Below are 23,813 nucleotides of genomic sequence, written 5' to 3' on the forward strand. Positions count from 1 at the left end.
CTATGAATTTTAACCGGCTTAACATTTTGATGATTTAAAGAACATATGACCACATACTCACAGTCTGTGGCGACATTGATTTTCTTATTCATTTTATAACATAATAACTCACACGTAATCAAAGATACTACAAGGCGACAACTTACAAACAACACAGTGTATACATTACTATTACCATGGCCTTGAACAAAACAGGTTCGCCAAACTTAAGGAGAGAAATTTCCCAGCGGTCTTTACTTTAGAGATATCCCTCGTATAAATAGTGAACTTCATTACTCTAATAGTAAGCAAATCAATTATTGCCTTTTGTATTTCGAGTGTTTTAACCAATCTGGCCATAGAAAAGACAAGAACAGATGGTGCGATTAAAAAATTAATGTATACCTGTTTCTGTCCAGAAACTATGAATTATACTCGCCTCACTTCAGCAGGAATTAAGATTTATCGTGATGAAAAAAGGTACTTTTTATACATAATTCCAACAAATTTTCTATAAATAAATTGTAATTCATAAAAATAATGCAGAAAAGTGTTTATGAAGATTTAACTCTTCAAAGATAAGCGCTTTTTACTTTTGTGATGCATAGTATACAATTCTAACAAAAAATTTAGAAAAAGCAGTGGTTTTAAAAAAAAAAAAACTCAAGATACTATATAAAGGTTTTGGTACCACTTTATTCATAAAAATATTGTGAAGAATAATATTACATATATTTAAAAAATGTAATATCCCAAACAATTAAAATGGACTGCTTAAAATATCTTATGATACAATTTTTTTTTTTCTGAAAGTTCTTAACAAAATATTTTACATTTAAGTGCACCATACTGAAATACATAACTCTGCATTTGTAATAATACCTTAATACTTGTATTTTCCACAGAAAAATATTTTATAAAATTTTAGGCAATTTTATTTTACATTTAAAAAACATTCTTATTAGGCCAACTTTTAAGTAACTGTACTTACTTCCTCGTTATATACAGAACAGCCAACTAAATATTAAACTGATGTGCAATCCATAATAAAACTTAATAAATAATAAAAAAAAAAAAAAATAAAAAAAAAAATAACAAAAGATTAAATAATAAATAATAACAACTAAAGCACTAACATATCATACAAATATATAAAAAAAAGGAATCACATAACAGAAAGTATTAAGAAAATAAAAGAGTAAGTAACATTAAATAAAAAAAAAAGAAAAAAAAAAGAAAGAAAGGTTAATACCATAAATGTACATTAATATTCTGTAAAAAATATTCTGTGCCGTACCAGTCACATAGTAAAAATTTTGAAAACTTATGTATTAAATTTTAATACATTTTATTGCAAACACAGAGGCACTTTTAAATAGCTGAAACTTATCAAATAAAGATCAGACAACAGCACATTTTTTTTTTTTTTTTTAAGTTAGTCAAAAACTATTACTAAGTGAATAAATTATACTGAGTTAAACAACAATGAAAATGTAATTGCGGTATAAATAAAAAAAAAAGAAAAGAAAAGTCTGCATGTACTTCATTAATCGATAAATTATGTGATAAAATTTTAACAACATCCTACAAAAGTGTAGAGTGCAAAGTACAAAGCAAGTGTTGAAAATATGTACTTCATTTTAAAGTTATACTTCTATCTTTACATCAAACATATTAAGTTACGCTAAAAGATAATTAAGAATGATCAGTAAGGTAATGTAAGCGTGACAAGGAAGATAAATCCAGTTTGAAAGACTAGAGAGATATCACATGTTTATTCATCGTGTAGTGTCTTTAGCGGTCAGCTTTTCAATTAACTCTTGTAAAGGTGCGAGCTCCCTTCTTTCGATTAAATTAAACTCCTGAAAAAAAAAGCACACATGTAAAATGTAATAGATGATTCACACCCCCGTTTTTTATTAGTAAAACATAAATAATTGTGAAAATCAAATAATTAAAGGCAAACAGCAACACCGGAAAATAGAATAGTTGTAGCGGCAGCATACGGGCAACACGTACCTAACACCCTAGGTAAGTATATTCTGGGTCAAATAACATTTTTTCAGCACTTCTCAATAGACATCACTATTGGCTGTGCAACCTCAAAGGACGAAATCTACAAGTAAAACTTTATCGACACGATAAAATTGACGAGAAATATTAAAACTGACTCGGAAGAACATGTAGACAAAAGTTCATTTAAAATAAATATCTTTCTGGGCAAAAAAAGTACATCTGCATTCCCTAGAGTGATATTTTGTTTTACGCATTGCATATGGCACCGATGATATGTCCCCGGTGACTATACGGCTGGAGAAATCATCACCTTGTTCTCTGTACAATTTCAAAAATTTCAGTGCGCTGTACAACCATCTCAAATTGTGATTTTTCCATAAGCATCTTATGCACCCGGTGAATATACCGAAAATCTACTTTTTCATATAGTAGCAAATGTGAAATTTCCAGAAAATTTGATCACAAATAAGTTAGCTACTTTCAAAATAAAAATAATATCAATTACGAGGGTTGCTATTTATATTTCTGGCCTAATAATGAAAAAACAAATATTTATGATCAAAATGGGTTTTATTGTTTCAAAATATTCTCCTTGAAGATCAATACACATTTGCAAGAATTTTGAATGCAACAACCACTTCTTCAAAATCGTAGACCACGTAATTTTTTTTTTGATGTGTGGGAATAAAAAAATGTAATTGGTTGTCAAATCAGGGCTGTACGACGGATGACCCATCAATTTGATGTTTTGGCCGGTCAAAAATTCCTTTGTTTGAGCCGATGTATAAGAGCTCGCATTGTCATAATGAAGAATGATTCGCCTCTTCTTCGACTTTTTCTGAATTTCTCCAAAGACTTCTGGCAAACAAACGGTCATGTACCGTTCAAAATTGACCATCCAATGTTGCTGTAATGCCACTGTCACCACGTGACTGGTAATGCCGAAGAAACAGGCAACCATTTGCTTCGATGTGCTTCTTCCATAAACAACTTTTGTTGGATTTGGCTTGTCTTGGAAGACCCATACGGTAGATTACTGTTTTGTTTCGGACTCATATACATAGATCCATGATTCGTCACCTTTAATGCACCTTGAACATATTTTTTCAACATTTCCTTGCACCGATCGACACGAGCCTTCTTTTGAGCGTTTGTCGGATTATGTGGGATCCAACGCAAACCAATCTTTTTTACGACCAAATGATCATGCAATATCTTATTGATGCTTGTCATACGAATGCCCAAAGATGCTTCAATCTCACAGTATGTCACATGACGATCCTGCTTCATCAGTTCATGCACAGCATCGATGATTTCTAGTACAACAACCAATTTTGGACAACCTTCATGAAATTCGTTCTGGAGCGAACGTCGTCCACGATTGAATTTGTTACACCAGTTTTTTACAGTGCTGTAGGATGGTGCTTTATTACCATATAAAGAATTAAGTTTATCGATGCACTCTTGTCTTGATTTCAAAGTTATGAAAAATAATTGCACGAAAATGTTCACGAATTAATTCCATTTTTTGCCCGAGATGAATTTTTCAAGTTACTGTAAACAACACAAATCGCGCTCAAATGACAAAATGTCCTGAATAAGGTTATGTTCAACAATGTCAAGTTTCAATGGAAATGTCAGATGGCGCCTGGTAACACTTACTGTTGCCAAGGCCAGAAATATAAATAGTAATCCTCATATAAAACACGATACGTACGTTTGTAATATGTAATTTAAAATTCTTAAAGAAAAAATTTCCCTAATTTTGCAATAAATTATAATAATATTAAAAATATTCTTACTTGAACAAAAAAGATGAAATGCTTAAAAGAAGTATTTAGATGTGCTTCCTCTCCAAGCTGAACAACTTCTGAGAAATGCTGATGATAAATGTGTGCATACACTCTGAATAGCCGTTTCAGTATTGTTTTTGCTATAGATAAAAAGTTCTTTGGAAATGGGACACCTGCAAAAAAATAAAACAAAAACTTACACAGTAGAATTTAAAATTATCCAACAGCATTAAAAAATTAATTGCAAATTAAATATGACTGGTTTTAAAAATTGAATATTTGTGCAAAATGATAAATAAAAAGGATGAAATACAAAAATACAATACTGTTGTGTACTGTAGGTTCAACAAGGATATTAAAAGATAGTGCACGTAAAACTTCTTAGACATACAATTTACTCTGGAATAACATACTATCTACAAAATAAGTACATTATACGAGGAGTGGCTGGCTATTAAATAACGAGACTGATACTATGAAATATTTTATTTTAAATTTATACATACTTGGTTATTATCCCCTTCAATATACATCCCTACAATGCTCTATACGAATTTTCCATTGTTCAAAATAGTACTGCATAAATACAAGGGATGATCAGAAAGCAAGTTACACCCCCTCTATGAAAAGAACATATATATTTATAAGGCTTTTTGAACAAAAAACTACACATATTTACCTACTTTTTGACATAATCACAAAGTTTTTCTAAACGCTTTTCATACCTTGTGACAAGTTTTTCAATTCCACTCTCATAAAAATTTTGTCTGATTTACTTCAACCATTTAAGGACCACTTCCTTCAGTTCATTATCATTAGCGAAATGCTCCCACCCTCCCAGGTCTCGCTTAAGAGGACCAAACAGTTTGTTAATTGCAGAGTGCTAGGTCAGGGCTGTAAGATGGATGAGACCACACTTCCCATTTGAATTTTTGCAGTAATCCTTTGTCACATGAGCAGAATGAGGAGTAGTAGCATTGTCGTGTAAAAAAACGACTCCATCACTACTCAGTCTTCCGGGTCGGTGATCTTTAATGGCTTTACACAGTTTTTTTTAAAGTCCCACAGTAAGATTTTGCATTGATTGTTGTTCCGCAGGGTATAAATTCACTGTAAACAACTCCCTCAGAATCGAAAAAGGGCTGTCAGTGAAACCTTTTAAACTATGAGGATGTTTTCACTTTTTTTAGCTGCGGTGAATTTTTGTGTCTCCATTCATGTGATGCTCATTTAGTCTCAGGAGTGTAATAAAACACACAGCTCTCATCCCTGTGATGATTTGTTTCAAAACCTGTGGACCAGTCTTGGAATAATGTTGAAGAAAAGAAAAAGCAGACACAAAACGTTGATGATGTTTGTGGTTGTCTGTCAACAGAAGTGGCACCAATCGTGCACACATCTTACGGAAACCAAGCTGATTGTCTGATCTTGAATAATCGCAAATGCACTACCTAACTGATGTTAAGTTCAGTTGCAATCTCTCTAATTTTAATGCACCGGTAACTCAAGATCATTTCATTCACAAGTTCGGCATTACCTGTCATATTTGCAGTTGACGGTCACCCAGCACACAGTTCATCACTCACATTTGTTCTTCTGTTTCTGAACTTTTGGCACCATTTTGTGATCATGGGGCATGACACTGCAATCTCACTGTATGCAACAATTTGGCGATGAATTTCACAACTGTAATACTTTGCCCACAAAAATCAGGACTACTGAATGCACTTCTATGCTGAACAAAACCTCTAGAGGATATGCCATATTGACAATGACACTACACACATACTGAACGTCGTCCAAAATTGCTGTCTGGGAAGCATGAAGATAACAACACAACCAGTGCTGCCACCACGACATTAATATGTCCCTTTCAGTTGAAGAACATGGCAAGGGTGTAACTTGTTTTTGTTCCACCTCCCATACAAGTAATGTATGATATATGGTTCGTCACTGTGCAATGATTACAGTAAATTAAATTAGCTAAATGAAATTCTTAGAATTGCATGTTGTGTTAACAGCTATTCACAAATAGCACATTAGTCATGTATGATTTTTCTATTATCAGTCGCTATACAACAGGAAGTGGGCCTAGATAACATCAATATATAATTTAGAATAAAACTCAATAATTAAATAAGCTACAGGAAGAAGTTTATGACACATGTTTTTTATATATCACAAAAGACATATTTTTTTTTGTCTTCAATCATTTGACTGGTTTGATGCAGCTCTCCAAGATTATATCTAGTGCCAGTCGTATCATTATCATCACGTAATAGACCCCCTACTATACATCATCCTACACCCCTAACGATTTGTTTTACATATTCCAAATGTTGCCTGCCTGCACAATTTTTCCAGTTTACCTGTCCCTCCAATATTTAAAGGAAGCCTTATGTGGTCAATAAGGAGCCATAAGGAAGCCTTAAGCCATAAGGAAGCCTTATAAGCCATAAGGAAGCCATTATAAGCCATAAGGAAGCCTTATGTGGTCAATAAGTCTGTCTCTTCTTTAAACTATAGTTTTCCAAATGCTTCTTTCTTCATCAATTTGCCGCAACACCTCTTCATTTGTCACTTTATCCACCCACCTGATTTTTAAAACATTCCCCTATAGAACCGCATTTCAAAATCTTCTAATTTTTTCTTTTCGGGTAGTCCGATCGTCGAAGTTTCACTTCCATATAAAGCTACGCTCCAAACATATACTTTCAAAAATGTTTTCCTGACATTTAAATTAATTTTTGATGTAAACAAAAAAAACTTCTGAATGCTCGTTTCACCTGTGCTATTCGGCATTTTACATCGCTACTGCTTCGTCCGTCTTTAGTAATTCTTCTTCCCAAATAACAAAATTCTTTTACCTCCGTAATCTTTTCCAATTTTTATATTCAGTGGTCCGTCTACATTATTTCTATTACATTTCTATTACATACTTTCGTTTTGTTTTTGTTTATTTTCATCAGTAGTTCTTGCGTAGGACTACATCCATGACGTTCATTGTTTCTTCTAAATTTTTTTACTCTTGGCTAGAATTACTATATAATCAGCAAATTGTAGCATCTTTATCTTTTCCCCTTGTACTGTTACTCCAGATCTAAACTGTTCTTTAACATCATTAACTGTAAAGATTAAAAAGTAACTGGGATAGGGAACATCCTTATCGGACTCCCTTTTTTATTACGGCTTCTTTCTTCAATTACTACTGTTGCTGTTTGGTTCCTGTAACTTTTAGTAATTTTTCTTCTCTCTCTGTACTTGAACCCTAATTTTTTTTTTAATTCTGAACATAAAGGACATATAAAAAATGACAATGTTTTTTTTTAATTTCCTTGTAACAGAGGCCAATCCATGCAAAATGCTAGTACCCTGGCTTTCAGTCCCTGCGCCAACATATGTGCCAATACATTTACAACAATCTTTGTCATCAGTCTGTACTAACTATTAATCAAAGGTTTGAAAAAATTTACCTCTACCTACATTATTGTATGATACCAGTCCAAAGATTATTTAGTGGATGAATTACAACCATCTAACTTCAAATACAGATAAAACCACGGCACTGTACTTCCAGGTAGACATAACATTGATGGTCGTATGGATAGAATTTGCATTACTGATGATAGTACTCTGCTGTCCACCAACTGAAGTTTTTTCTGAGTGTTTTTATTAGATGAAAAATTCTGCCAAGATGATCATATTGATTTCGTTTACAACAAAATTAAATTGTACTATTTTGCTTTAAAATGCCTCAATAAAATTATACGCTTGTCATGATTATTAAAAATATTTATTATGCTTAAGTATATTCCTGTTTAAAATATAGCATCATCTCTTGAGGGCTCCCTCAAAAAATCAGTACAAGTTTATAAGATACAAAAATGAGCTGAGATCATTATCCCACAAGTATGAATTTTGTAGACCGATATTTAGAAAATTAGAAATATTAACTTATCCTATATCTATATTTATATGAATGTATATTAATGTTACATTTATAGTTATGAATGTGCAATCTTTGCTTTAAGGAATACCCGTTATTTCTTTTTTATGAAACAATAACATCACCACAACCAAACCAGACAATGGAAGGGAATTGTTTTCATATAACTCAACACATTACTTTGACTAAGCTTACATTACCATTTTTATTAAATTACTGAACCATTAGAACTAAACTTCCCACTAATTTATTCAAAAAATGCTAATAATAATAATAATAAAAAAACTGTCTTTTGAATCCCAATCAATGTATATATAATAAGTGCTCAAAATAATTTCTAATAATGCCTTCTAAATTGTGAATGATTTTGTTGTAATTTTCAATTTTAATTTAATATATTTATCTTGACAACTATTTAACGTGTTTATATTTTAAATAATTAATATGGACTTTAATCATATCAATTTTTTTATCTTATAATTTATTTTTATATTGACACGATTTATATAATGTATTATTATATACCGATCAAATAAAAGATTTATTTATTTAAAAAGAATACGATTACTCGGTAGTTTTAACACATCTATATACTTAAGTCATCGGTTTTGTAATATATCTCTTCATAAATACTTGAAAACATAATAAAGTGAAGCGACAAATTCAACCAAGCACTTTATAATGTACCACTGTTGTGCAATAAGATAACAAAATTTAAGATATAAATACAAATACGATATAAAAAATTAATCGACAAAATAAAATTACTATCAATTTGCAAATAGAATTTGTAGAAATTACTTTTTATACAAGGCTAAATATAACAATTATTTCTTAAAGGTCTGAAAATAATAAATAAACGATAACTGGTAAAATTTATTGATTGCCAGAAACTTCATCCTGGCAAATGCTGCGGCAAATGCTGGAGTATTTTTTTTTTTTTACTGGACGAATAGGACATCTATCTTATCCACCTACAAATGAAGTCTCTAATACCAACCCTAAGAAAACTTCTGTTGAAACTGTACTTTAAAAAGAAAATTATATTTTAAGAAAACTTTTTAAAATCAAAACTTGTTTTTTTTTAAATATACCCAATCAGAAGACTTTCTCCCCTAATAATGAATAAAATACAATAATTTATAATCTCCTCCTTGTTTTCAGACTAATAGATATTTTTATAAACTACAAAATTTCTACGATAATTTTCATTAGAATTACAAAACAATAGGTAAAAACATCTAACTACCAAAGGAACATAAAAAAATACACATACTACAAAATTTTCTTGCAAGATATTATACGATACTTTCAAATAAAAATATAACTCATAAAAATGAAAAATTATTTCATAAAATTGTAAATAGATTACATACTTAATTATCAAACTACTAATACCAAAAAAAAAAACTTAAAAAAATAGAATAATAAATAATATGTAATAAATAACATTTAAAACATCATATTTCCTGGATTACAAATTGCAAAAAAAATAAATAAAAATGCACCAATTCTACATTGATAAAAAAATTATATCTTTCTTTCCTAACATAAAAAAAATTTTAAATTGTTCATTAAAATACGAATAATACTGATCTGATTAGATTAGACTTTAAAAACAATTACTACACAGATATTTATAAATTTTATGTATCAATCAGAAGATATATGATAAAATATGATATATTTAATCAGTTATACTTTTTTTTTTAAGAGATACAGAATGATCAATATAACCTTACATAAGCCACAAAACTAAAATAAAATTTAACACTGATACCAAATAATTCATACAAAATATTTATATTTTCAACAAATGATAAATGTTTTGTACTAAAATGAACTGCTTTCAATAGAATGTACATGAAAAAATTTTGAACAAAAAAAAAACGATCAAGTTTAAAGTATTCATGTTCAATGTAACTATATTTTGAAGGTACATAAAACATTGACAAAATGTAATTGTTGTATTGCTAAGAGGTCTTATTAATTCAATCTTTTTAACATTCATGACCTATAACAATCATCCACTCATACAGGGATGGATTTCGTGCCTATCTATTTTTTATTAACGGTATATGCCAATTCACAAACATGCAATATACATACATATATATATATTACACATGAGGGTTGTATAAAATGTTTTGAGCTTCGATGGCAGCACACGTCACAAAAGTTACAGAATGATGTCGTCCATGTGTTAAAAGGTACTCGCTAAAATTTCAGCCATTTTGGACGCTCGGTTGTTGTCTGATAATCATTTGAGTATATCATTATAAGTGTTTTTGAGAAAATGGAAAACATTGAATATCGTCCCGCGATTGAAACTTGCATTTGAAAAGCAGTACACCTACGCAAATCGTTTTAATTTGTGTAAGATTTGAAAAGATGGGCGGCTGAATTTAAACATGTTGTATCAGCTTGGTTGATGATGAGCGTTCGCGACCCAAAAACTGCAACCATCAACAATATCATCGAAAAACGTCACCAAACGTACTATTTTACTGGGTGAAAAACGCATCATCATTGCCCGAACATGATATAAGTGTAAAAAACAACAAATATCACAATTAAAAATTTTAAATAAACGCCCACAAAACAAAACATGTAATACAAACACGAAACAATAGTGTAAAAGAAATTAAAACAAAACGAAAACACAAAGGAGAAATTTAAAATCAAAACAAACTAAAATATTAAAAAACGACAAAAAAAAAACTTAAATGTTAAAACACAAAAACATACAGCTATCACAAAAAAAATGAAAAAGAGTATTAAAAAATATATAAGATATTAGCACCCCGAAGAAATAACACTCTGTCTAAAACTTCTTTATTATTGTCCAGGATTTGATGAAAATCCCCAGGCAATTGAAATTTACAACGCAAGGTCGCATATTGTATGCATTCCACAAGAATTTGGCACACAGTTAAGTAGCAGTTGCATTGCAGTCATACTAGTACGTTTACTGCTGACATCAGACACCCGTGTGTAGCTCTCGTATGTCCTATCTGCAATCGGCAGAGAACCACTTCGTCTTGGCGAATTTTCCTATCGGAAGAATCCGATGGCAACATAGTATCTTTGATATAACGAAATTTGCTGTCAAATGTGGTAATCCAGTCGTCTTGCCACCTCATGCAAAGCGCATGTTTGATGTAGTTAATAAAAGTCAGATGTAGTAACACGGGTAGTAAAGGATGGTTGACTACATGCATCTTTAGCAGCGAAATCTGCATCTAAAGGTACAGGATGACTGCTGAATTAAGGTTAGAGGCTATGGGTAACGTGTTTGGTATGTATTAACATAACATAAAGTGAGCGTTTGCTCACTTTAAACCAAAAACGCATTCAAATGAACATTTCCAAGGCCCTGCTGGAGCAGTTTATGGAAAATGAGTCAAATTTTTTTGAGTAGATTCATAACTTTAGATGAAATGTGAATTAACCGCTAAACTCCTGAGATGAAACAACAGTCAAAACAGTGGACTGCAAAGGAAGAACCTGCTCCGAAAAAGATTAAAACGGTTCCATCGGCCTGGAAGGTGATGGCGACAATTTTTTTTTTTTTTTTAATAGTAACAGAATTTTATTTATCAACTATCTTCAAATAGTTAAAACAATAACGCAACAGTATTACACATCATTAATTGACAAGCTGAAGGCAGAAATTGCAAAAAAAAAGACCACATTTGAAGAAGAATAAAGTGCTTTTCCATCAGAACAATGCACCTGCTCACACTTAGATAGTCATCGTTGCTAAAATTCATGAATTGCACTTTGAATTGGTTGACCGCTCACCGTATTCACCAGCTCTGGTCTGAAGTGACTTTTTCTTGTTTCCTAACCACAAAGTTTCGCTTAGAGAAAAGAGATTTTCATTGGACGAGGAGGTTACCACATACATAAACACCTATTTTGCGGAGAAAGACACTAGCTACTATTTGGAAGGGTTAAAGAGGTTAGAATATCACTGGAAAAAGTGTATCAACTTGAAAGGCGATTTTGTTGAAAAATAAAACTATATTTGACAGAAAAAATGTCTTTCTATATTATTATTAGGATCAAAACCTTCTAGGACAATCTAGGTATATATATATATATATATATATATATATATATATATGACTTACACGTCCAAGATAGATTTTAAAAAAAAACAACAGTAACAATTACTTATTTAGAAACCAGATACAATAAATAATAACAGGATGATCATCAGCTCAATGTAACAATATAAAAGTACCAGTAACAAAACAACATAACAGTAATAAATTGCCAACAATAAGTAACACCACAATTTTATGTGTGGTGTAGTACTTCATATAAATATTTTTTAGGAAAATCTAAAAAATTCTTAGAACTATATTAATATTAGTACACATATATTATACACATATTCAGTACATATAACTTCAAAAACAAAATGTAACATTAAAGTTGCGATACTTTTTCTAAGCAATTTTAACACAACGAAAAGATACTAATATTCAAAACTCAACCGGGTCACAAAATTACGTTAAACATACCTATTTTAGATGGAAAAAGTGTTTCATCATCAAGTTGATCTTGAACCCACGTCATCAAATAGTCTATATATTTTGGGGCAGAACACTTAATGGGCTTTTTAACAGTATGCCCATCTGCCCAATGGTATTCATACTTTGGTCCTGCAGACATTATTGGACAACTTTCTTCTGTACAGAATTCAGTTATTGTTCCATACAACATATTTATTTGATTAAAGAAGTCAACAGCTAAAAACAAAGATAAAAAACTATTAGTATTCTGAATATTTGTTTATAAATCTATTATTATACTAAACATTAAAAAAAAAAAAAACACGAGATATTCAGGTCTGGGGGAAATTATTAACAATTAACGTTTTTATGAAACGGAATAACAGTTTTTTTTTTAATCAAAAAGAATTTACTTATTATTCTTAAATAGTAATATTATCCCCTTCACAGCAATACAGCTGAAAGGCGACACACTTACGCATTTCTTCCGATCCTCGTTAAGTTATCAGAAAGATAATTTTTCTGATAACCTTAAGTTCATGTAACAATTTTTTCTTTATATCATCTATTATTGGAAATTATTATCCTTTTAATGTTCTCTTAATCAGTGAGAACAAGAAATATTTGCAAGATGTCATGTCTCAAGAATAAGGAGAATTTGACGTCAGTAAGGTTTTATTTTTGATTAAATAAACACAGATTAATAGTGAAGTATAAACTGGAGCAAAATCTAAATCTAAATAATGTAAATTATGTAAAAATGTTAAGTAATGCTGTTCGCCAATTGTAAAACCTTGTAATAAAAACTTATAATGGATGACCATTACAGTGAAAAAGAAATAAGAAAGAAGAACCTTAATGATCTATTTATCGAACTTAGCATGTTTTTAATAATATTGGTTTTTGAGGAAACTTTTATTTGGATGATTAGACCTTTGTTTCAATATCATAACTGTACACTCACGTCCCAGCCACCTGTTATAATACGTTTGATAATTTTGAACCAACAGCAATGTCGGCGAACAATTATCCTGCAATTTTGCTTTGTTGAAAAAAATTCAAAAATTTTCAAATAAATTTTGCTGCAACTCATTTCACACCAAAATGTGTAAAAATTGATTCACGTGTACCAAAATGTTTTTTTTTTCCATATTTTCAGTGGCTGTTAACTTTATTAAAATGTCCAATTCTAATGTATTCACGGCTCTCTTGAAACTGTTTGTATCATTCATAAAGTCTTGGTATTGACATAACATACTCACCAATAGCGTTCTCTAACATCTTCCCCACTTTACAGTTAATAATTCCATTTTTATCAGAAAATTTAATGCAAAACCTTAATTTCATTATTTTCAAACAAAATAAAATAAATCTTAATAACCTGGCTTCCAAATTTGAACTACAGCTCTAAATACGACTGAAAATATTGATATACATTATATACAGTGATGTTATCTAGTGGGAAAAACATAACACGTACAATTAAAAAATTTTTGTTTTTCTTTAACAAACTCAACTGAAGTACAAGGGGCAGTAAATAAAAAAATTTAAGAATAAAATGTCAATGTCATTAAGTCAATTCTAGCAGATATTCTAGGAACAGAAAAAACATAATTACAGTATATTTGTGAATAATAGAACTTCATCAGGGGGGAAAAAAGGCAACCATAAATATCTGTAGTGATTGTTTATTTTTTATATTTTAATATACCTGTTTAGAATACCTTTGAATCACGTTTTATACTTTAAGTTAAAAAACAGGTATATATTACACAAATAAGTACTACATGAGCACATGTGCACGCAGATGCGCACAAGCACACATAGACAGAAAGACAGATAATCTAATAGACTAGAAAATAGGAACAACTTACTATTAACAGCTACCCATTCGTTGAGATCTTCACCCTCAGGTAATAGTACAGCCAATCTCAGATTTCCAGAACCCAACGTTGCAGCAGCATGCTTCATCAAATCATATTGATGTGTACCTTCTGGAATATTCTTCTTTGGCTTGAATGTCTTTGATGATCGGCTTCCACTGTCATCATCATCAATAACACTTAATATAATAAAGATTACTTTTAGATATGTAAAACAATAATTCAAAATAGCATTATTAATTATCAATTAAACTAAAATTAATAGAATAAAATTTATATCTTAGCTACACAAAATACATTTGCACAATCTTTACTATGAATTGTAAATTTTCCGTGCCATCTTTTCGTAATAATTCTGTATTTAGCATTCAGAGACACTAATATTTACTTAATATAGAGTATTCTAGAGAACATGACCATTGTTTTTGTTGCACTTAACAATATAAAACAAATACACTCACGATAGCAAATCCACCATTCTAATCAAGAATAATTATGATAATGAAGGTCAATAAAATAACTCATACTGTAAATAACATCAAACAAAATCAGGAAAAAATATAATCGCAAATCCAACCAAGAAATATGACAAATTATTTTATAAATTTAAATTATACATTTTAACATTTCCTTCTATTTATATTTATAACATGGAGTATGTTTTTAAAAAAGGAGTATGACATCCCTAAAAAATAGCAAAATGAACTTTTATCAAACAGACAGTAATAATAATTATCAGACAGTAATAATAATTATTTTTACATAGCACATCAAAATGCTTGTCTTACAAGAAATGTACTTATCATCATTTGGCCTTATGTTTCCACTGCCTTCTGCAATAGATTACCTAACTATACCATTTCCCAACTACATATAATATGCTATACCACAAAATATATAGTTTTACCAGAAGGGGTTGGATGAATGACTGATTCAAGACATCAAAATAAACAAAAAGGTTCATGTCGACAAACGCACTGTCTCACTTCATTTTTTATCTGTACGCCATTTTATCTCTTTTATCATTACTAATAATAGAAATTCTAAATTATTTTTAATCAAACTGGTAAAGATTGTCAGACTGCATAATTTTCACTATCCACATTAATAATTTCGAGCCATATCTTGACCGTTTATCAACCGATTTGAACAACTGTGATGTCATTTTTGTTTGAAAATATTTACTCAAATTAAAAATGTTAATTCAATAAAAATAATATTTACAGACTTATTAATGATTAAAAAATGTTAACGGCAACCATTTTGGAATTTTCAAAGGTAAACGTATTTTATAGATGTTGTTGAGCGCATGCACATCAAATTTCACTAAAATATTTCAATCCATTATTAAGATATATAATGAAAAAAACACAAAATGCAGACAGAGGAAAAAGAAGAGATGAGGCTCTACATGAATATTTTTATTTATTTTGATATCCTGAATGAGTCGTTCAGGACATCAAACAAGGTTTTGGGCTTAAGTTTAGACAACACCTTTCAGAACATTCCTCATAATATATCCAAACAAATTATTTTTATTGAAAATATTTCTTTGGTACTTACGTATTAACGCCACCGCAGCTACAGCTTTATTTAAAAACAAAGTAGTCAATTGGATTTCGGTGGAAAATGAACAGTCTCTTTATTAATTTTAATAAATGGTTATTTATATTTATTTATTTTATTAACCAAACTTAACCTACACTCGCTAACCTTGACTAATTAACAGGAGTGTTTTGATTATTTAAATAATAAATAATTGCAATAATTACTGAATTTATTAAATAAATACTCAAAAAATTACGGTGTTAATTAGTCAAGGTTAGCGAGCGTATGTTAAATTATATTTATAAAATAAATAAATATAAATAACCATTTATTAAAATTAATAAAGAGACTGTTCATTTTCCACCGAAATCCGATTGATTACTTTGTTTGTAAATAAAGCTGTAGCTGCGGTGGCATTAATACGTAAGTACCATTTCTTTTTATAACAATATCTCTGACCCAAAGAGTTTTTAAATGATATAAATCATGTCAACCATAATCATATGCATATGTTTCAACATATATACAAACATTCTTTGAAATAACGTCTTGAAAATCATTATATTAATCTGTACATTCTAATTATACCTTCACATACCTGCAATATTAACAATTATTATTTTCAAAAATTAATAGAGATGGCAACCACATCTCAATATTTATTATTACTTTTGTATTTAACGATGATCCTCTGATAAAAAGTATTTTTCCAAATCTTCCAGGCAAATAGTTTAGCAATTCCTTTTATCTGAAGAATAGTAAATCTTTCCAATCCTAACATTTGTAAAATAAGTAACGTTTGAATAAAACTTTTTTTATATAACTTTATACAATGAAATATTTATTAAGTTAAACATTTTTTTAAAAATTACATGAATTAGGTTAATGAATTCTTACAATAATAAAATCAGACTAAAATAAATCTGTAATATCCTCATGTTGCAATTAATAATTTACTGCAATTAGTAAAACAATTTTATGTACATTGAGGTTTTATCCATGAACCATATGTAATAAATAAAGTACTTCAGATCTGTAAAAAATTCACGATAGAAATTGAAAATAAATTGAAAAAATTGTAAAATTAACAAAATAGTATTGTAATTGCATGACAAAACAACTGAAAATGAAAAAAATAGCATTAAGTTTTAATCAACAAAAAGAGGAAAAAGTTTTAGAATCATTTATGATGGAAAATCAATTATTTATTTATGTACCAACAACGTACTAGTCAAAAATAATTATTGATAGATGTAAATGAATTCTGTAGCGTATTAATAATGTCATACTTGACCAAAACTTGAATGTGGAACTTCCAGATGAAAAGGAGAGCCACTTCACCATAGAGATCGTTAGTTATATAAAAATATAAAACTTCCAACTTTTCAGCTTCCTGAGAATCAAATTAAGATTGATTTTCCAGTTATAAATTATCATATAGTTTCCCTAATAAGTAAATAGGGATGTGAGTACAGGGATCTGATTATAAAATATCCTATTTTAATATAGAAAAAAAAAATTATATTTAACCACACAAGAGAAAATTTTCAAAGAAAAAGATGTGGTTAAAAAAAAAAGAAAAAATCTCTCATGAAAATGTTATCAATAAAATGGCATTTAAGTTTAATGCGACTAGTAATTTAGCATAATATTCACATATGAGAGCAAAGAATAATGGTGAAGACATGATAGAACTATTACTAAATGCTGCAATAAGTACACGCGAAAAACATCAGAGGATTAGAATCAACAAGCAAAGAATCTAATTAGAAGATTCTACCTGGCTGTAAATTTCAGCTAAATATTATGAGAAAACAAACTGAATGTTTAAAGTACAATACATGAAAATACGAAAACTGATGAAAAATTGAGATATCATATGAAATGTTTGACGGAAAATAAAAATTATATAGCAGTTGTTAGAAATGAAAGGTGAAAATCGCAAAAAGAATAATTATTGTAACATAAAAACGCTATTCGCAAAATAAAACCAAAAAATTAAAATATACCACCTGTTACATGACTAAATAGATGCTCAAAGGATTAAATACAATGAGATGCTGATTACCTGAACATCTATTTTTCTTGAAACTATTTGGATACATATATGTCCAATTATCAGACTACTTACATCCACACTGGCAATTTAAAAAAAAACAAATTTATACACTACTGAAATACTATTAAAATAAAGCTTTATTTCAATGAAAAATGTAGTTTTATCGCCAATTTGTTTTTACTGGATTTTTAATTGACTTGTTTGCTATTTTATTCAAGAACATAAGAAAGAAGCCGTAATAAAAAAGGGAGTCTGACAAGGATCCTCCCTATTCCCGTTACCTTTTAATCTTTACATAGAACTAGCAGTTAATGATGTTAAAGAACAATTTAGATCCAGATTAACAGTAAAACGTGGAAAGATAAAGATGCTACGATTTGCTGATGATATAGTAATTCTAGCTCAGAGTAAAAAAGATTTAGAAAAAACAGTGAACGGCATGGATGAAGTCTTATGCAAGAACTACCGCATGCAAAAAAACAAGAACAAAACGAAAGTACTGACATGTAGTAGAAATAGTGAAGATGGAACACTGAATGTAAAAACAGGAAGAGAAAAGAGATTATGGAAGTAGAAGAATTTTGTTATTTAGGAAGTTGAATTACTAAAGATGAATGAAGCAGGAGCGATATAAAATAGCAAGATGCAGGAGCAAAATAGCACAGACGAAATGTGCCTTCAGTCAGAAATATAATTTGTTTACATCAAAAATGAATTTAAACGCCAGGAATAGATTTCTGGAAAGTATATGTTTGAAGCGCAGCTTTATATGGAAGTGAAACTTGGATGGTCAGAGTACCTGAGAAGAAAAGATTAGAAGCGTTTGAAATGTGGTGCTATAGGAGAATGTTAAAAATCAGATGGGTGGATAAAGTGACAAATGAAGAGACTTATTGCAGCAAATTGATGAAGAAATAAGCATTTGGAAAAATATAGTTAAAAGAAGAGGTAGACTTATAGACCACATATTAAGGTATCCTGGAATAGTCGCTTTAATATTGGAGGGGCAGGTAGAAGGGAAAAATTGTGTGCAGGCATGACAACGTTTGGAATATATAAAACAAATTGTTACAGATGTAGGATGTAGGGAGTATTCTGAAATGAAACGACTAGCACAAGTTACGGAATCTTGGAGAGCTGCATAAAAGCAGTCAAATGAATGAAGACAAAAAAAAACTTTTGAAATCACGTATGTGGCCCAGCTGGGTGGAAAAAGTGAACCTGCACATCTCATTTTCATGGCTACCGTCATCACAAAAAATCTCATGAATGTTTATCACTAGGGCGCACGTTACAGAATCAAAATGAATATAACTACAAGATTCTTAGTTTAAAATTAACTGATCTTGCAGCTCATAAAGGAAAATTCAATATTAAAGAAAGTACAGATACAGTTTTTTTTTTTTGAACAAACAGTGATTTTAAAGGTATTAACACCTATTGATGGTAGCTAAATTTTATTCTATTAACTGTACTGTAATTTTTTTGTATTTTTTAAGAAATAATTTTTTTTTTATAACAACTCAATTTCTCTTGAACACATTGTTTGTAACTTTTTTAATAAATTTTTTAAATAATATTCTTATATAACAGTAGGGTAGTGAATTTAAATTTCTTTCAGATAATTTTGCAAAATCCGATTCTTTTATTAGAAAAATTTCTACTTGCTGGTTTTTTAATAATATATAACTGTTATCTGGTTTTTTTATAAGTATGTTCTGAGTATCTTTTTAACTTTATTGAAATACAATACTGTACTTTTTTTAAGTGTGATGCCCATAAAACAGTAGAATGACAAGCCCAGACATGATAAACCATTTTTAATTTCCAATTATTGGATTTCTGATTATCCAGATTCAGCCTTTCAAAGGTCAATCTGGATAATCAGCATTCTACTACAAAGGAGAAAAGATTTTAGGAAATTTCTCACAGATAGAATTAAGCATCATGTACATTCTGATGAATAGACTGAGAAAAATCATTATGGTTTTACTCTTAAAATATGTATAGAGATACCCTTATTCTGCTAAATAATTTATTTAAACTCAAATAAATGAAAGAAAGAGTACAGTCTGTATAAGTCTTGATGCAAGGGAAAAGATATTTGATGTCGCTTGGTGGTCTACTATTTTCTTAAATCTGAAAAAATTAATATCCAAAGAACTTATTTGATCGTTTAAAAATCTCTTTAAGATTTTTTTTAAATTTAGGATCTTTCAAAATATTATTTTTGCCAATAATGCAGAATGATAGCATCGCTGCTTTTCATTTAGAGGTTCCAGCTTTAAGTCTAGGTCAGACATGGCGTTTTTCATATGCTAATAAAATCATTATTACCTTCCATGAATAACTGTTATTGGGTTTGCTTCCCCTTACAGCTACACACAAATAAATAAATTAATAAAAAACAACTATTCCATCTGTAACATGATTCATTTAGAAAATGAAGGAAATAGAGGGCGTCCACAAGTATATACAGGTGTACAAAATACAGTAGTGCGGTTTTAAAGCAATTTAATATTTCTTAAGTAACTTACAGTACAGTAATAAATCACAAATAAAATGAAAGAGTAACTCGTTAAGATTTTCCTTTTCAGTGTTCACCTTTTGTCACGCAGCATATATCCAACCAACAGGAGAGTTCATCTCGTACTTTAACCAGCATGCCTCAAATTGGCTGGGTAGCCAGAGTAGATAAACAAAAAATCCTTTATAAAACCCAAAGGAGAAAAAATCACACAGGATCAGATATGCTGACCTTCGTGGCTACCACAAACAAGCTCTGCACAAAGTTCATGACAGCGGTTGGGGAAAACTCATTCAATCGATCTCATATAAAATTATACCAGTGAGGAGGTGCATCATCTTGTTGCCAAATAAAATTCAATCGTCCATCTTGCAGTTGAGAAAAGAACTGTGTATAAAGCAACTCCTGTTACACTTTCTTCAGGAAAAAACAACGACCTGTAAACTTGTTGTGAAGATATAGCTTGGAAAAACTTTAAATTAAACTAAATTTTGGGAAATCCCTTTTGCATCTTAATAGTTTGCACGGATTTTCTGACCCCAGATACAGACATTACATGTGTTAACCGTTAGGATAAAATGCTGACTGAATCCCTAAACATAATACAAACAAGACAGTCATCATCTTCATTCAGCAACAGTTAAATTGCAAAGTCAGCAGTACTGTGTAGACTGTAGGCTTCAAATTCTGTAACAGCTGTAAATAGTATGAATGCATATATAAGCATTTCCTTAAAATATTCCACCCTGTTATCACTCATATTGCTGGTTCATGACTATCCTTCCCAACAAACTAAGCAGAAAAGACTCCCCATGTTCAACAAAAGTCTTTAACACAATCTACTTTTCCCTTTACAAATATATCCAGTTGTTTCAAACTTATTTTGACACTGATAAATGTTATTGTCACTTGAAGGATCATAGTCAAATTTTCTATGAAATGCACATTGAAATGTAACGTTTAGCAAGTTGCAAAATACAGAAAACTTCCTGTTTTGAAAACACTATCTTTTGCTAGTGGCACGGGCAAGCAAAAAGATAGGGAATAATCTATGGCCATGCACGCAACTAAAACTATCCTTTTTGCTCTTTGACTCTCGCCTTAAATTAACACTGCACTACTCATCCAAGACATATTATAAAAATTAAAACCCCAATATGTCTTTATACATCTGGAATCACAAATAGTATTCACTGGCAAAGAAGTAAATAAAGAATGGTAATTAGTAGAATCGTAAGTTTTTGTAACAGTCTCTACAATTTGCTACTCAAACATGATTTTATGAAGCATACAAGACTATTACTACATTTATAGTAAATTAGTAATATTAACTTAATGAAACACTGTTACTGAAGTTGACAATTTTGCAAATGTAGAATTTAACAAAATAAGTTTCCACGAACAAAAATCAAGTTTTATTAAAATTAAGCAGATAAAAAGAAACAGAGGATAATATATTCAACTAAACAATAAGAAACTGAAACAAGTTGACAGACAGCGTTAAATATTTTATTAGTAGTAATTCCGAATAAATTACATTTTAATAAGCATATAGAATACACAAAATCTAGACAAACTAAACGAAAAACATATTACTAACACTTCGGGTCTTAAAAGTGATGTACTCAAAATAATATAAAGGTTAGCACAAAAAAGTGTACATGGCTACTCATTTTATAAAATATTAATCTTTGAAAAAATTCTTTTGTTATTGATCTGATGAATTTTAGGAATTATTTTCCGTTTAGTTATTTTAATTTTTTACATTGAATTCATTTTTTTAGTGTTGACAAATCTAGCAGTTTATTAGTAGTCTGGATTAATCTGCAATGACACCAAAGGGTACACTGTAGGCTGACTTTGTGTTGATAACTTATATATTCTGCTTATATATAATCTACTTATAATTTTGTTTTAAATAAACAAAGAATGTTCTATGAAAAAAATGGTAATTTCCCATTTGTTTTCCTTCTGTTTCCCATTTTGTTTCTTTAAAGAAAAATTTAATCCTTAATAACTGATTGAAGAATCATATAATTTGGTACACAAGTTTACATCAACGTTCTCTAATAAATAAAAAATTACAGTGAAACAGATTTTAAACTGGCAGCCATAACAATTTGTAATATGTCAGTAATCATTACTTTTATCAAAATATACTCTATTAGCTAAAATGTTATGTCTTTGATTGTAAACAAAATGATATCTATATCAACATATATAAACAGGTATCAAAGTGATACCTACATTAATAAATATTAAAATATCTACAGCATTTATCACTTTTTCTACAGCTGTATACATTCTTATAGAACTAACACTAGTAACCATTAAAATGCACAATACCTAATATTTTAAACAATAAAGATGAAAGGTTATGGAATTTATTTATGCAAGGAGAGATTGTGCTGAAAGGATGGTCATTTTGTTCTTAACAGAGATAAAAAAAAAGTGATGTAAATAAAAATGAGAGCAAAAATGCAGTAAGGTAAGCATTACAGTATTCATAGCAATGAACTTGATTACTAATTTCAAAATAAATTACATAAAGAATGTTCAAATAATCAAGTAGAATAATTTGCAATCTTGAAAGTTTTAAAAAACTGAGAGATGCTCTTTGAAAGATAATTAAGCAGTATCCCCACTTAAATAAACAAATGGAATATCATTTAGAAAATGTTTTTCTAAAGAAAAAACTAAGATCAAGTTGTCAACACAAAGTCAGCCTACAGCAAACCCTACGGTGTCATTACAGAATAATCCAAACACAACTATTAACTGCTAAAAAATTTGTCAACACTAAAATAAAAATTAATTCAATGTAAAAAATTCAAAAAACTGTAAACAGAAAATAATTACTTCCTAAAATTCATCAGATCAATAACAAAAGAATTTTTCAAAGGTCACTATTTTAACAAATTGAACAATAGACTCTTAATTTACAGTTTTCCCCTCTTATTTACCTCTTAAAAAAGGCACATAAAAAGACGCGAGGGGTAAATAATTTAAAATCAACTAATTAGGGCAATACAAACTGTTACTGAACAAGCAAACTCCTATTTTTCATACTCATATTAGCAAAAACTAAAAACTGGAAAACATTGAATGATGATGAAAGCAAAAATGTAAAGCACACATCCACAAAAGAAATTATGTAATCTAAGAAACCATAAAATAATTACAAAAAAGAAATTACTTTAGATGATACTTACAACAGGAAGCTCATTGTGAACGGCTGGAACTCTCAGATACGGAATTAATTTATGTATTTCAATCCTCAAACGAAAATATGATATATTTACAAAAACAAACTAAAAATTCACATGACATAAAATGTTGTATTTCACACTATTCTTAAAAACCACAGAAATCTGTAAAAAAAAACAATCTTACAATTACACCACCAATACTAGACAAAAGTGTACACACCAGCTGATTTGGTTCATTGCATGGGCATAATCACCTGATAGTGAAACTTTCATTTATTGTGGCGCTTCAATTATCTTAACATAACATTTTTTCTCGTTCTTTAATAGTTG

General features: G+C 29.7%; 1 protein-coding gene across 2 annotated transcripts; it reads right to left on the reverse strand.

Moving 5' to 3' along the window:
- Window positions 1-648: 648 nt before the first annotated feature.
- Window positions 649-23,730, reverse strand: mats (MOB kinase activator-like 1). Of its 2 annotated transcripts, none has more exons than XM_075353930.1 (5): window positions 23,487-23,730; window positions 14,132-14,319; window positions 12,267-12,494; window positions 3,798-3,961; window positions 649-1,841 (listed from the first exon to the last, which is right to left on the reverse strand). In XM_075353930.1, the coding sequence occupies exons 1-5, from the start codon at window positions 23,498-23,500 to the stop codon at window positions 1,758-1,760; spliced, it is 678 nt and encodes a 225-aa protein (XP_075210045.1). In that variant the 5' UTR covers window positions 23,501-23,730; the 3' UTR covers window positions 649-1,757. The 2 variants fall into 2 exon arrangements, with proteins under 2 accessions (XP_075210045.1, XP_075210046.1); XM_075353931.1 differs by having other exon boundaries at window positions 14,132-14,298; window positions 23,487-23,728.
- Window positions 23,731-23,813: the final 83 nt, after the last annotated feature.

Source organism: Lycorma delicatula, chromosome 1 (assembly GCF_047948215.1).
Source record: "Lycorma delicatula isolate Av1 chromosome 1, ASM4794821v1, whole genome shotgun sequence".
Lineage (NCBI taxonomy): Eukaryota > Metazoa > Arthropoda > Insecta > Hemiptera > Fulgoridae > Lycorma > Lycorma delicatula.